Source organism: Coturnix japonica, chromosome W (genome assembly GCF_054131305.1).
Source record: "Coturnix japonica strain WE chromosome W, WE-NBRP24, whole genome shotgun sequence".
Lineage (NCBI taxonomy): Eukaryota > Metazoa > Chordata > Aves > Galliformes > Phasianidae > Coturnix > Coturnix japonica.
This window is the reverse complement of record NC_140701.1, coordinates 14966744-14981337: the sequence shown is the minus strand read 5'-3', so window position 1 is coordinate 14981337 and position 14594 is coordinate 14966744. Positions and strand designations below refer to the sequence as shown.

Genomic DNA, 14594 nt, shown 5'->3' with positions numbered 1-14594 from the left:
CTCGTCCTGCTTCTGCTTATCTTTGCAATCGTAAGCAGAAACACTATGGCACAATGACAACCAACGTCCACCCCCCAAGGACACTTAACAGATGTTAGTCAGAGTCTTATCATCAGGAAGGCCTCATGAAGCAAACTTTGAGACAACAAAAGAAAGCCAGTTCTGTCTTTCACACCACCCCGTGGCTCAAAGGTTGCTTGAAATTGATGCGCAAATGACCATTCAGGGTGGTGAGGAAAGAAAAAAAAAAAAAGAAAAGCATAAGGGAAAAACGGGATAGGTGATATGGGGGAATTAAATGTTAACAATCATCATCATTCAATCAAAACCTTGATTGATAACCATAATTATTTTCCATCAATATATATTCACTCATAACAAACCACTATATTAGATCTCTCTACAATACAAACTACTCAGAAAAGATATTTAGAGCTACAGTTACTTATTCCTATTGTTTGTTACAAAAATCATCTAAGGGTAGTAATTCTTGATGCAGTACAGAGTGAGATGCACCCGTATTTACCAGAAAACAAACATCTTTACACTGCTATGTGCATGTTGCATTCAGTCCACTGGGGCAAAACTCATCCTGGGATCTTATCACGCTCTAGTACAGCTGCCACCGTTCCTCCCAACTCCACCACCACAATTCCCCCTCCACACAATTTCCAAGCTCCATCAACAAATTTGTCCAAGTCCCTTACTTCTGTTCCCAAACTTTCTCACTTTCCAAACTCTCATCATTACATAAACTAACGTACGCTATTCCACTATTTGTACCCTCAGTTACACTTCCACATACCCTCAGTTATACTTCTGTATCATCATCAAAGCAGTTTGTCCCATTCCCTTCAGAACCCACAGATCAAACAACACAGTTCTTCAGTTTCCACAACACCCTTAGTACCATATAACTTTCCTTTAGCAATCCATACTTACATATACCATAAACATTTAAAAATCACAAAGACAGTGACAATAACCAATAGTATCAAATAAACAAGTAAAACAAATAAATAGGGGTATTTGTGTCTGCTGCTGTCCACTTGAGCATTTCCAAAGCAGTTCAATTGCTGAGAGATATAAATGCCAGTTTGGCAAGTTAAATACTGTAATAGTCTATCGAACTTTTCACAGGACAGTGTGTGGGATACCCCAGAGTATAAACCATAAGAGGGATAATCCCAGAAACATACACATCTCTTATCAAAACTTAGACATTTTCCAACAACCATGTTTTTGTATGGAACTCCTGGACTGATGTGACACTGAAAAATATCAGTGCAAAGGGTTTTAAAATAGATTTCATTTTTGACCACATCTAACAGATATTAGATAGGTCCCTTGGCTCATTTCCCAATTTGTTAGGAATTTGGAAACACTATGGAGGAGTTACATGCAAACCACAATCAGTTTGACAAAAAGGGGTAAAAGAAGGGATCAGAAGGAATGGTTATCACTGTGCAGAAAGTACCAGAAAGTCAGAATGACCTGGAAAAACTCTGAACCAAATTGTGAAGTTTTAACAGATCCAAGGACTGATATCAATCACAATCCACAACAACAAACAAAAGCATAATACTATTGCAACCAAAATATGTAATAAGAGAGGTAAATTCAGAATTCTAGCACAATCACATCTTCAATTTTTCTGTCACAAAACACAAATGGTTAAAGTCAGCTATGAGCCATTCTGTTCAGTGAAGGTCCCACGGGGATCTTCTGAAAAATAAAACAACAACTTGCCCTTTTGGGGCTTTGTTAATACAATTAAAAAATGAGAGAACAATCCATCAAGCATGATATTTTACATTCCTTTTTCGGGGTGTCCTTAGGCTTCTAAGGATATTTGTTAAGGGATTTCATTAAGGTTAGGGAAACGCCTCATGTTAGCTGAGTCAGTCGACATAGGCTGGCCAGGAAGATAAGTGTTTCCCTAGCTTATCAGCAACTGGATCGTGATCACAGGGGCAATTGGCAGGAGTGGGGAGGCCTTGGGACAGAAGGTGTTAAATCGAGGATCTCCTTTTGTTGTGAGCTTTCTAATAAACATCCACCCTTCACTGCCTTCCCCCCCCACCTCCCACTCATCTGGGGGAGGGGGCGAAAGCATCAGCTTTCCTTGAGCTTTTGTTCTGGCCACAAGTTAACTAATTTCTCTAACTTGACTGTGGGTAATCCATTCATCAGGTCTCGTGGAACACCCTTTTGTCAGCCCAGTGTCCAGAGATGATTACGTTTATGATCAATATTTCGCCTACCTGTTCTTACTGGCAATGAGACCCTTCCAGTTCCACTGAGCTTTGGACTAGGTGGCCTAGGAGCATGGGTGGTTGCTGCGAGCCTTACTTCCTCTGGTTCAGATATACTGGAAGAAGCCACAGGCCCATATTTCCTTTCATAATTAATCAACTCTTGGGCAACCTCCCCCCATGTCCATACTTTATATCCCGACTGCAAATGGCCTGAGGTGCCAGTTCCTTCTAATTCTGCCAGGGTTCTTTCTCCCTGAGGCATAGCTTGTATTTTTCCTTGTAGTTGTATACCTATAGGTTTCAGTGATTCTGGAAGCCCCCTGATTAAAGGAGTCATCCTTTCAGGATCAACAGGCATCATCATAGGTGATTCATGATGTGGCTGCAGCTTTCTATCATACATCATTTGCAGACAAGCAGCTTTTTGAACACTTTCAACCAATTGATCAGCTGTCCCATTAATGGCAAGAGGGTCTCCCCTTTCTAAAGAGTTAAGACCACCTGCCCAATAGGCAGCCCTTTGTGTTAGGGACCAGGGAGCACGGTTGTTACCAGTAGTTAAAAATACTCCTGGCCCCCAATAACCTTCAGCTTCCTTTTCAGTTAACAGTATTTGGTCTCCACCAGTGAGACTAACCCTCCATACATACTCTGTCTCTGATTCCTTTGGAGAGCGGCTAAAATCTTTTTTCAGTTTTGCTAATTCAGTGGCAGAAAAGGGAATTTCTTTAACATTCATTTGAGGGTCCAGATCCTCACTGTTATCAAACATATATTCGGTTTTTATCAAAGGACGCAATTGGGCTGGCGAGTCCTCTAATTTGCCAAGCCCTTCCTTTATTCCTTGTAGTTCCTTCTGAGGAAAAGTTTTTTCTTGAGGCAAATTATGGACAGCAGTATTGCTAGTATTCTTATATGTTAATAGTTCCTTAAAAGCTATTTGCAACAAAACTGTATTATGTTGCTCTCTTTGTAATTGTTCCTCAAGGTTCACTATTTGATTCTGCAGAGTTTTTACCAATTCTTGCATAACTTTAACTGATTCTTGTAATGCTTGTATGGTTTGGGTTTCTGCCGAATGCTTTTCATCTCGGAACTCCACGGCAGCTTTTAAAGCAGCACCGAGTACCACACAAATAAACGATTTCCCTTTCCCGGCTCGGGTACGAGCCCCATTTTGTAAGACACTAATGCGGTCGGAAACACTCTGCAAGTTATACCAGTTTTGTCGTGCCCAATCCACCCCTGATAAAGAAGGCCGAGCACCATGCTTTTCTAAAAGGTCAAATAGCACATTTTCACTATTCATAGTGACAATACTTTCACTCATTTCTACCCTAAAAGATAAACACTAAGGGAAGAGAAGGCACACTTAAGTCCTTACCCCTCCCCAGGGAAGCACACACCTATCAAACAAATGCAAATGCTACAATCATTCCTCCCTTTCACAAAAGACCAAGAAGCCCAATCAACACTTAAAAAGAAAGTGTAAACACCTAAATCGCTCCTGGCTACCCTGTCAGGCCAGAAAATCTTCAAGCTTCAAGAGTTACAAAATACTTCAAGTTTTCTCAAAAAGGAATAAACTTCTTGGAGAGGCACAAACATCAAAAAATTACCTTCACTTCCCCAAGAGGCGCACACACAAAACTTTCCAATTTCCAAGATAGGTTACAAGTTACTTAAACCACAAAAAATGCGAAATAGTCTTGCCGAGGAGGCACACACATATAAAACAAAAGTAAATAGTCAAAATTAATTCATACGTCCCCGAGAGGTAAACACTTGAGCAGTAAAGTTTCAGAATATGGAGCGGTCTTCCTGGAGAGGTTCTCACATCTAAGTTACCAAAATTGTCGCTCCTTGCAACTCCAGGAGGTGCACATAGAAAAGTTTTAGACTATGTCTGGGAGGACAACACTCTCACGGCGGGCATCCTGCCGACTACGCCAATAAAAAATGTCTCGCTCCAATTTGTAGGAGTGAGGCAAGGTTCTTTGATATGTGTATACCCGGCGTGAGATTAAGAAGCAACGGTTCAAATGTTGGTCCAACCAGTTTATTAAAGACCTAGGTGTTTTTTTAGGGAGATGGGGAAGGGAAGGGAGGCGATAGGGAAAGTAGGAAATGTAAGCAAGGAGTCTTTGCAGATAGCAAAAGAGATATAGTCACCACCGTGGATCCAGCGAGGTACACAGTAGGTCCGTTGATCTCAGGAACTCGTCTGATCACCGCGGGGGATGGGAGACAGCCAGGGAGCTCCGCAGCAAGCCGGTCCCGGGGTTCTTCCGACAAAGTTTTCCCCTCAGGGAATTCTCCGTCAAAGGTGTCTTTGGGAGTTTGTCTCCAAAGTCCCCAGTTTAGCGAGGGCCTTTTATCCCCCATTTCGGTGAGGTTGTTTTTCTCCTTTGAAGTTTGACACAGCATTTTTGGGAACGTATCTCGAGCAAACACTGAACTTCCAAACAAGCAGGTAAACACACTTTGTAGTAGGGATTTAAACCAGCTTTTGTGATATTCCTGGCCCACAGATAAGCCAGCAAAAAGGGGGGGGGTGTCTCTGTTGCCAGACACAAGCATTATCGCCTTCTGCAGTGGTCAGCTCCTTCGAGCAGCACCCCTGAAGAAAACTGCTCGTCCTGCTTCTGCTTATCTTTGCAATCGTAAGCAGAAACACGATGGCACAATGACAACCAACGTCCACCCCCAAGGACACTTAACAGATGTTAGTCAGAGTCTTATCATCAGGAAGGCCTCATGAAGCAAACTTTGAGACAACAAAAGAAAGCCAGTTCTGTCTTTCACACATACATACAGGGCTGTTGAAAAAAGCCACCTAATTACTGCCCAAAACATTGCCCAGAGCATTGCCCGCATCCTCAACCAAAAAATGTCACGGAGTTCTCTCTAGAGCTCACTCCGGGACAGTGGAAACAAACCCAGGGGTGCAGGAACAAAAGTCCCCCCCCCCCTTTTCTCTAGCGGCTCTGTACGGCACGGCGCGGCGTGGCCCGGACACGTGCGTTTAGGGAGAGGGGAAGGGAAGGGAGATTGTGATTGAGTCTAACAAAAAATGAAGGAGAAAAAGGTGATCTGAGAACGAACGGCAGTTTAATAACCTAATAACGCTAAACAACAAGAGAGTTTCAACAAAGAGAATACCAAGGCCCCAATCTCACCGATGGAGCTGTGGAAGGCAGGAAGCTCCGACCACGTTGTCTCCTCGCAGGGAGCTGGGCCAGCCACCCCGTCCCCTTCCCCACTTCTCTTCCGGTGCCCCTCCCCATATGCCCATTTAAGGCAGTCCACAGAAAAAAAAACTTGTCCACTTTACTCCCATTATTAGGCATGGTGTTCTGATGTGGAATACCAACACCAACCAAATTGCAAAACCATAACATGGTGTCATCCGCAAACTTACTGAGGGTGCATTCAATGCCCTCATCCAGGTCATCAGTAAAGATGTTGAAGAGGACAGGCCCCAGCATTGACCCCTGGGGAACACCACTTGTGACCGGTCGCCAGCTGGATTGAGCTCCATTCACCACCACTCTCTGAGCCCGGTCCTCCAGCCAGCTCCTTACCCAGCCAAGAGTGTACCCATCCAAGCCACGGGCTGCCAGCTTCTGCAGGAGAATACTGTGGGAGACAGTGTTGAAGGTTTTGCTGAAGTCTAGGTAGACCACATCAACAGCCTTTCCCTCATCCAGCAGATGGGTCACTAGATCATAGAAGGAGATCAGATTGGTCAAACAGAACCTGCCCTTCATGAACCCATGCAGGCTAGGCCTGATCCCTGAGTCGTCCCGCACATGCCACGTGATCTCCCTCAAGACAATCTGCTCCATAACCTTCCCTGGAAACGAGGTCAGGCTAACAGGCCTGTAGTTCCCTGGATCCTCCTTACAGCCTTTCTTGTAAATGGGAAACACATTGGTGAGCCTCCAGTCTTCTGGGAACTCACCAGTCAACAAGGAGCGCTGACAGATGATGGAAAGCGGCTCGGCTATCACCTCTGCCAGTTCCCTCAGCACTCTCGGGTGGATCTCATCTGGCCCCATGGACTTGTGGCAGTCCAGTTGGAGTAGTAAGTCTTGACCATTTCTTCCAGAATCACAGGGGGGTTAGTGTGCTCCCCAGAAGATACCAGGTCAGAGAGAGGAGTACCCTGAGGATAAGTGGTCTGACTTTTAAAGACAGGCATAAAGAAGGCATTCAGAACCTCTGCCTATTCCCTTACAAACTCCATGATGTTCAATCCGTTATCTAGGCTGTCTTCCCAGATTGCCACACGTTTTTGGAATGCTGAGTTACTGTTCATACTCATATTCATACTCACATTCATGTTAACAATATCAATGAATGTACTCCTTTCCATTCGTTCTATGCAGAAGTGTCCTCCAAAACCAGAGAATGCTGACTGTCAGGGTATATAGAAAGGTTTAGGAAAAATCTTAGAAGCGTGGGGACCCTCAGTGTCACGGCACTTCACTCCTGAACACCTGAGGGACCCAGAGAAATTGAGTATTTGAGTCAGAGATGGTGCGGCATACAGAGATCTAAGGAGGTAAACCTTATTTGTGGTTTGCCTTATGCTTACCATGCTCTGTATAATACTATTCTGGAGAGAGAGAGTTTCCAATCTGAGGTTCAAGCCATAAAAGAAAATCCCCAAGTCAACTCTGATCAGTCACAGGAGGCACCAGTAACAATATCAGTTGCCCCTGTGAAGGCAAGAAATGGAAACGGGTGTCCATTCAACGGTTGAGGTTTAACAAATGCAAGAGTAGAGTCTTGCTCCTAGGAAGAAATAATTGCATGCACCAGTACAGGGAAGAGCTGCTGGAGAGGAGCTCTGCTGAGAGGGACCTGGGCGTCCTGGTGGATGACAGGTTGGCCCTGAGCCAGCAGTGTGTTCCTGTAGCCAAAAAAGCCAATGGCATACTGGGGTGCATTAAAAAGAGCGTGTCCAGCAGGTCAAGGGAGGTGATCCTCCCCCTCTACTCTGCCCTGGTGAGGCCTCATCTGGAATACTGTGTCCAGTTCTGGGCTCCCCAGTACAAAAAAGACAGGGATCTCTTGGAAAGAGTCCAGCAGAGGGCCACAAAGATGGTGAAGGGTCTGGAGCATCTCCCCTATGAGGAGAGACTAAGCGAACTGGGTCTGTTTAGCCTTGAGAAGAGAAGGCTGAGAGGGGATTTGATCCAGGTTTATAAATACCTGAGGTGTGGGGGCCATAGTGGCAAGGCTGGTCTCTTTTCAGTAATGCATGGGGACAGGACTAAGGGTAATGGGATGAAACATCAGTATAGGAGTGCGGAAGAACTTCTTTACGGTGAGGGTGACGGAGCACTGGAACAGGTTGCCCAGGGAGGTGGTGGAGTCTCCTTCTCTGGAGATATTCAAGACCCGCCTGGACGACCAGCTGTACGACGTGGTGTAGTGAACCTGCTTTGGCAAGGGGGTTGGACTCCATGATCCCTAGAAGTCCCTTCCAACCCTTACAATTCTGTGATTCTGTGATTCTGTGTCCTCGAGTCTAGTATGAAAAGAAGGAGAAGCAGAGGAAGAGGCAGCAGAAGATCCAGGTGAGAGGTCTGTATCAGCACCGAGAAAGGCAAAAAAAAAAACAACTAAGAGGCATAAAGAAGACAGTGATGAGGAGGACATCTCTATTACCATTTGTCGACCTCTGAAGTTGACTGAAATCCAAGGCTCAAGAAAGGAGTTAACACTGTGTCAAAACGAAGGCCTTTTTGCCTGGTTGATTCGCTGCTGGGACAATGGGGTCAACAGCCTTTCCCTAGGTGGTAATGAAGCTCACCGGCTAGGAAGCATTGCCAGAGACACAGCTATCAACAGAGCAGATATTTCGATGGAGCTGGCACCCTCTGGGACCGAATGCTAACAGCTCTGAGGGAAAGGTACCCCTTCAAGGATGCTCTGAAGCCTCAGATTATGAAGTGGGATACCATCAGAAAAGGTATCCAGTACCTGAGGGAAACGGCTATGGTGGAAATGTTGTATGACCCTGATCCACAAGACCGTGATCCTGAGAAAGTGAGGACCAAACCTAGCATGTGGCAGAAACTCACATGTACAGCATCAGAAAGATACTCACAGACATCGGTGGCAACGTTTGGAAGATACGAGGACCAACAGAGAAGACGCCGAGTTTGTCATGGTTTAATAATCTTGTAATTTTGCTATCAGTATTCCACATCATAACATCATATAAAGCATGAATAATTTTACTGAATCTGCAACTTACAGAAGAAGACTACATCTCCCAGAGAACAACACGATAGGTCACGGGACTTGGACACTATATTAACTCGGTCGCAGACTAGACTGACGTCTTTCGAGTTCTGGCGTTCAGGGGAGTGTGTGGGAGCCTTCACGGTTTCGCCTAGATTTCACAGTAGGCCTCTCGGTTACGGGACTCATTCTCTCTCCTATTTTGCTTGATTCGTTAGCTCAGTTTTCAATTATATTGTATTATATTGTGTTATCCTGTATTTCGATATAGTATTTAGTAAATAAGTGTGCCTCCTTAGATCGTTGCAGCTGTTTGCTTTTCCTAATTCACTTTTTCCTTTCGGCCTAGGGCCCCTGTGGGGCCCATAGCCCCTGTTACGGACGCAGGTGGATTTTTCGTTCAAACCGTGACACCCACACAACAATGTCATCAATGTACTGCAGGTGTTCAGGAGCACCACCCTGTTCCAGTGCAGTTTGGACCAACCCATGGCAAATGGTTGGGCTGTGTTTCCACCCCTTGGGCAAACGGTTCCAATTATACTGAATGCCCCTCCAGGTGAAGGCAAACTGTGGCCTACATTCTGCGGCCAAAGAAATGGAGAGGAAGGCGTAAGCAATGTCAGTGGTGGCATACCATTTGGCTGCTTTTGACTCCAGCTCATACTGGAGTTTCAACATGTCCAGCACAGGAGCACTCAGTGGGGGTGTTACTTCATTCAGGCCACGGTAGTCTATCGTCAGCCTCCATTCTCCACTGGCTTTATGCACTGGCCATATGGGGCTGCTAATAGGTGAGTGAGTTTTACTGATCACTCCCTGATTCTCCAACTGGCTAATCAAGTCATGAAGGCGGAGCAATCCCTGTTGGTGCAGTACTGCTTTCTATGCACTGTCTTTGTAGCAATCGGTACCTGCTGCTCTTTTACTCATAGCAGCCCCACAACAGATGGGTCCTCAGACAGGCCAGGCAAAACAGACAGCTGCTTAATGTTGTCCATATCTACAGCAGCTATTCTAAAGGCCCATCGATACCCCTTAGGATCCTTGAAATGCCCCCTTTTGAGGTAATCAATACCCAGTATACACGGAGGACGTGGACCAGTAACAATTTTTTGCCAGTCTTTGCCAGTGAGGCTTACTTTGGCCTCCAGCACAGTCAATTCTTGAGAGTCCCCATTCACTCCAGAAATATGGATTGATTCTGTCCCTTCATGACTGGAGGGCATTAGAGTGCACTGTGCACCGGTATCCACCAGCGCCTTATATTTCTGTGGTTCTGATGTGCCAGGCCATCGAATCCACACAGTCCATTAAACTCTATTATCCCTCTCCCGACCCTGACTGAGGGCAGGGCCCCACTATTCATTACCTGTGATGACTGGAGCAGCACTACTAGCGGTTGGTCTGTTTTGTAGATCCCTCACCAGTGCTCGTAGTACAGTAGTAGGCTGGTCATGCCACTTCCTCATGTCTTCTCTGTGGTCACATAGGTAGCGCCACATGGAAACATGCGGTGCAAACTTACTGTTGTTCCTTGCTCGAGCTGGAAAGTGTGTGCGTCTAACAGCTGAGACTTTTGATGATACAGGTTGGGAGTAGTGTTCATCACCTTAAATTAGTTTGATCAGCTCCTTCAGTAGACTTCCTTGATCGTTCTGATCTTCATCAAACGTTTCTGATACTTGTACTTGTTTGTCACGATTTCTTGTGCATTTTATCCAGTTGGTTTTCTACTCGTGAGATGGCAGAAATTGTAGTGTGCAGTGGGGGGAGCTGCTGTTCATAGTTTTGAAGTGTCGTAATCAGTTCAAAAACTCGTGGTCTTCTCTGTTGGTCCTCGTATCTTCCAAACGTTGCCACCGGTGTCTGTGAGTATCTTTCTGATGCTGTACATGTGAGTTTCTGCCACATGCTAGGTGTCACGGTTTGAACGAAAAATCCACCTGCGTCCGTGACAGGGGGCCGTGGGCCTCACAGGGGCCCTAGGCCGAAAGGAAAAAGTTAATTAGGAAAAGAAAACAGCTGCAACGATCTAAGGAGGCACACTTATTTACTAAATACTATATCGAAATACAGGATAACACAATATAATACAATATAATTGAAAACTGAGCTAACGAATCAAGCAAAATAGGAGAGAGAATGAGTCCCGTAACCGAGAGGCCTACTGTGAAATCTAGGCGAAACCGTGAAGGCTCCCACACACTCCCCTGAACGCCAGAACTCGAAAGACGTCAGTCTAGTCTGCGACCGAGTTAATATAGTGTCCAAGTTATCAGGTGATAAAGTTATCCAGTTGTCACCTCTGTGGGATTGAACAAGGTTTAGGGTGGACTTTGAGCTCTATGTGTCTTGGGGACCCAATGGCGAGGTGGGCTCCTGGGACATGTACCCACAGCAGCGCTCTGTGCCTTCATTGTGACTTGCGGAATCAAACTCTATAATCCAGAGATGGGTTATAAAGCAGGTATGTTTATTCCAGCGTTGCGCAGCTCCGGGTGCAAGGGGGATAGCTCCTCCAAACTTGCACACCGTAAGGAGAAAAGTGTGTTACAGATATAGGTCAAGCTAATACATAATCAATAGTCTCCTCCTCAGTTTGATTACATATTCATTACATTCCCTATAGCCCCATTCCTCACAACCCCATTCCCTCATTCCCCCTGACCCCATTCCCCGCGACCCTTGCCGTTGTTTTGGGGTGAAATTCTTCTTCTGTTTTCTTCTTGGTGTTATCTGCTGTTATCGTTCTCCCATGTCGGCATCATCTTGCCTGGGGGTATCTAATCCTTCTTGTCAGAGGTCTCCAGACAATTTCTTCTTTATTACCCTCTTCTCGGGCTTTATTTTGACTGTCTGTAATTCTCCCTTTCTCTGCTCTTTTAAATGTAAACTATCTACAGTTACCCTTTGTCTTGGTTTCTGTGAAGTTCCCCTTTCCCTTTCTATAGCAAAGTGTTACGTTGCCTCCATTTTGGGGCTTTTCTCACTCTTCAATTCCCCCCTTTTCATTAATCTAGCAGGCTTTTATCTGCTAGATTCATAATGGGTCTCAAAATAGGCTCCATTCTCTACCTTTTGTCTCAGCTCATGTCTCTTCCAAACCTTATATTCCCTTCTGGTATCCTGGCACAGACACAAAAAGCATCTTATAACAACACAAGTAAAACACACCAAGAGTAGCAAGGTGATGCAGACTAAGAAAAGATGTTTTAGTCATCCTAAATTTGGCAACTAGTAGGTTTATCCCATGGTCCAGAGAAAACTATTCCCCAATCGGTGTTATCCCTGCCTACTCTATGTTTCAATGCAGTTTTGGATAAACAGGATACCTCCTCTTGGACTGTCCATTAGGCATCTGCTGCATCATCCTCAATTGTTTCTAAGGTTACAGAAATTTTCATACAGCAAAGTCTCGCTCCAATTTAGGAGTGAGGCATAGGTTCTTTTGATATGTTATGCCCGGCGTGAGATTAAGAAGAAGAGCATTCAAATGTTGATCTGAACAGTTTATTAGAAATGATAGACAACTGAGGGGATGGGGAAGGGAGAGCGATGAAATATCAAAATTAGGGTGATGGGGAAGGGAAAGTGGGCGATAGAAAAAGATAGAAAAGAGCAAGAATTACGTTAAAGCAGGGAATAGTCACCTCCTGGATGCAGCAGCGTCCTGTAGCACGTTGTTAACGTTGGTCCCGGGCAAAATAAGCGTAGGGGAGAGCAGCAGCGGAGTAGCAGGCCGCAAGCAGCAGATCGGTGAATTGCAGAAAAGATGGTCAGAGTACCGTGGTCTCAAGAAGCGGAGTCTCGGGCAGCGAGGTCCCACGGAGCAGAGTCTCGAGCAGCGATCCCGGAAGAAACAGTAGGCAGCAGTAGGACAACGGTGGAGGAATCTGAGGTCAGATACCTAGAAACCTAAAAGGTTCTTCAGCATGCAGGCATCTTCTTCAGCATGCAGGCGTTCACATAGAGAGGCATCTGATGACAGAAAACCTCCTTGTTTCCGTAGTGAGGCATCTGGTGTCAGAAAACCTAAATTCGGGGTTTGTACATGCCCTTTTTATCCTTCTTCCCAGCCTTCGAGACATTTCGGGAAGGCTCGGGTCAGAGTCGTGTGATTTCCTCAGAGATGGCAATCTTCCTTGAGATGGGCCAACACAAAAGGCCACTTAAGGGCCATTAGTCCTCAGAGATGGCCATCTTCCTTGAGATAGGCCAACACAAAAGACCACTTAAGGGCCATTAATAAGCATCTCATCTCCCTTAGATCTATCATTTCAGCAACCATCACTTTAACGAAAAGCTGTGAATCTTATGTAGAAACACATGAAGACAGATTCCCCTTCCAAGCTCCGTTACAAAATGACCAAGGCTTACAGGCCAAAATTGATAACAGACCTGAAGAGGAAGCATTCCACTCAGACCCTTTCTAGTTCAGAATCTCTGCAGTTCTTATTGTACGGTCACTTTTATAGCTTTTATCCCCATTACTAAATAGTTGACAGTTTAAACAAAGAACAACTAAGAAAGTACAATATTCTATAACTGGCATTTACAGCACTGGCCTTGGACTTCTAATCTTTACCAGAGAGGCACACAAATCAATCTATCAGGATTGATAAGGACTTGTCCATCTCCTTAACAAAGGGATTTCTCGAACCTTAGTTCCTGTGTGTCTCAGACAAAGGGAGTCCTGGAACCTTGGCCAGGACTTGCCTGAACTTGTCCATTTCAGCAAACTTTGAGACAGTAATGTAAAAAGCATGGCCTCTTACAAGCGATACCCCCCTTTTCTTGGGAGTTTTGTGAAATCAATTTGCCATTGTTGCCCTGGAAGGCCCTTTTCCGTGAGGCCCACTTGTGCCCTGCTCCTGGTACTGGGATTGTACTTTGTAGTGTTGGTTTGCCCAATATATTCTCTTATTTTCCCTTATAACCAATTTCCATAAAATACTAAAGGGCATAACAATGTGTCCATTTGGGCCTGTACCCATCTGTCAGCTTGCTCTCTTCCCTTCTAAATCATTAATTGGACTCCTGTCTTCTTTAGAATATTTTACAGGTTTTGACTTGGCTTCAGAGATTTTAAATTTACCGTCTGGAATTGAAGCCTTCTTCAACTGCCTGTCTGCCACCTGATCTCTCATCTTGTTTTCTGTTTCCTGTACAGTGTTACATTTCTGATGTCCTTTACAACATATAATAGCCATTGGTAGATTCACATCAGGCTCTTTTCTTTGTGTGTGAGCAATCCTTTCTCTTTTCAGATGGTACTATGAGCGTGTGGCACCCCAAACACATATTTAGCATCTGTCCATATCATTAAGGCTCTTGTCAAAGCAGTTATTCCAGCCTAATGGGGGAAAGTCCCCACAGGTAATGCTGTGCTTCAATTACCTGGTCTGTAGCAGTTACTGCATGTCCTGCCTTACAGTCTCCTTGTCTCACAAAACTGCAGCTGCTGGTAAACCAGGTGTCTTCTGCATCTTCTAAGGGTTAGTCCTTCAGGTCTGACTGACCAGCTGGAATGTGCAGCTTCAGTTGTTTCAAAGCAGTCATGTCATCCTGGTTCTCCACCAGGGGAGTTCCGCTAAGGAAAGATACTGGGTTGACAATATTAGTCACAATTATTTCTACATCACCCTGCTCTACCAGGATGACCTGATTTTGGGAATCTTTGGGGTGAGAGCCAATGTCCCCCTTTTTGTCACCAATACAGTAAACACTGTATAAGATATTAAAACTGGTATCTTTTGGCCCAGTGTAGATTTATGGGATTCTTGAATATTGAGCACCAGTGCACCCTGGCTATCTCTTACTCACTTCAAGCTGTTTGAGGTTTACCAGTTCATAGCTGTGTATCCATGGTTGGCACCCTCCTGTCATTCCTGGGAACGTATGGAGTTCCTTGGCAGTTTGCGGCCTAGGGGTTTAGCAGATGGCTTCTTTCTCAGTCCTTAAGGTTCAAAGTCCAGCTGTAATCTCCTATCCCAAATATGTCACTTGTTGCTGAGTTATTTGTGCTTTCTGTAAACCAAGAAACTCAGAAAACTCCTAGTCTATTGTACACAGTCC

The 14594-nt window shown here is 45.0% G+C and overlaps 1 protein-coding gene across 1 annotated transcript; it reads right to left on the bottom strand.

Moving 5' to 3' along the window:
• Positions 1-2214: 2214 nt before the first annotated feature.
• LOC146754548 (uncharacterized) lies at positions 2215-3588 on the bottom strand. The gene has a single exon (XM_085527791.1). It carries the CDS (start codon positions 3586-3588, stop codon positions 2215-2217), a length of 1374 nt encoding a protein of 457 aa, XP_085383917.1.
• Between the last annotated feature and the right edge of the window lie 11006 nt (positions 3589-14594).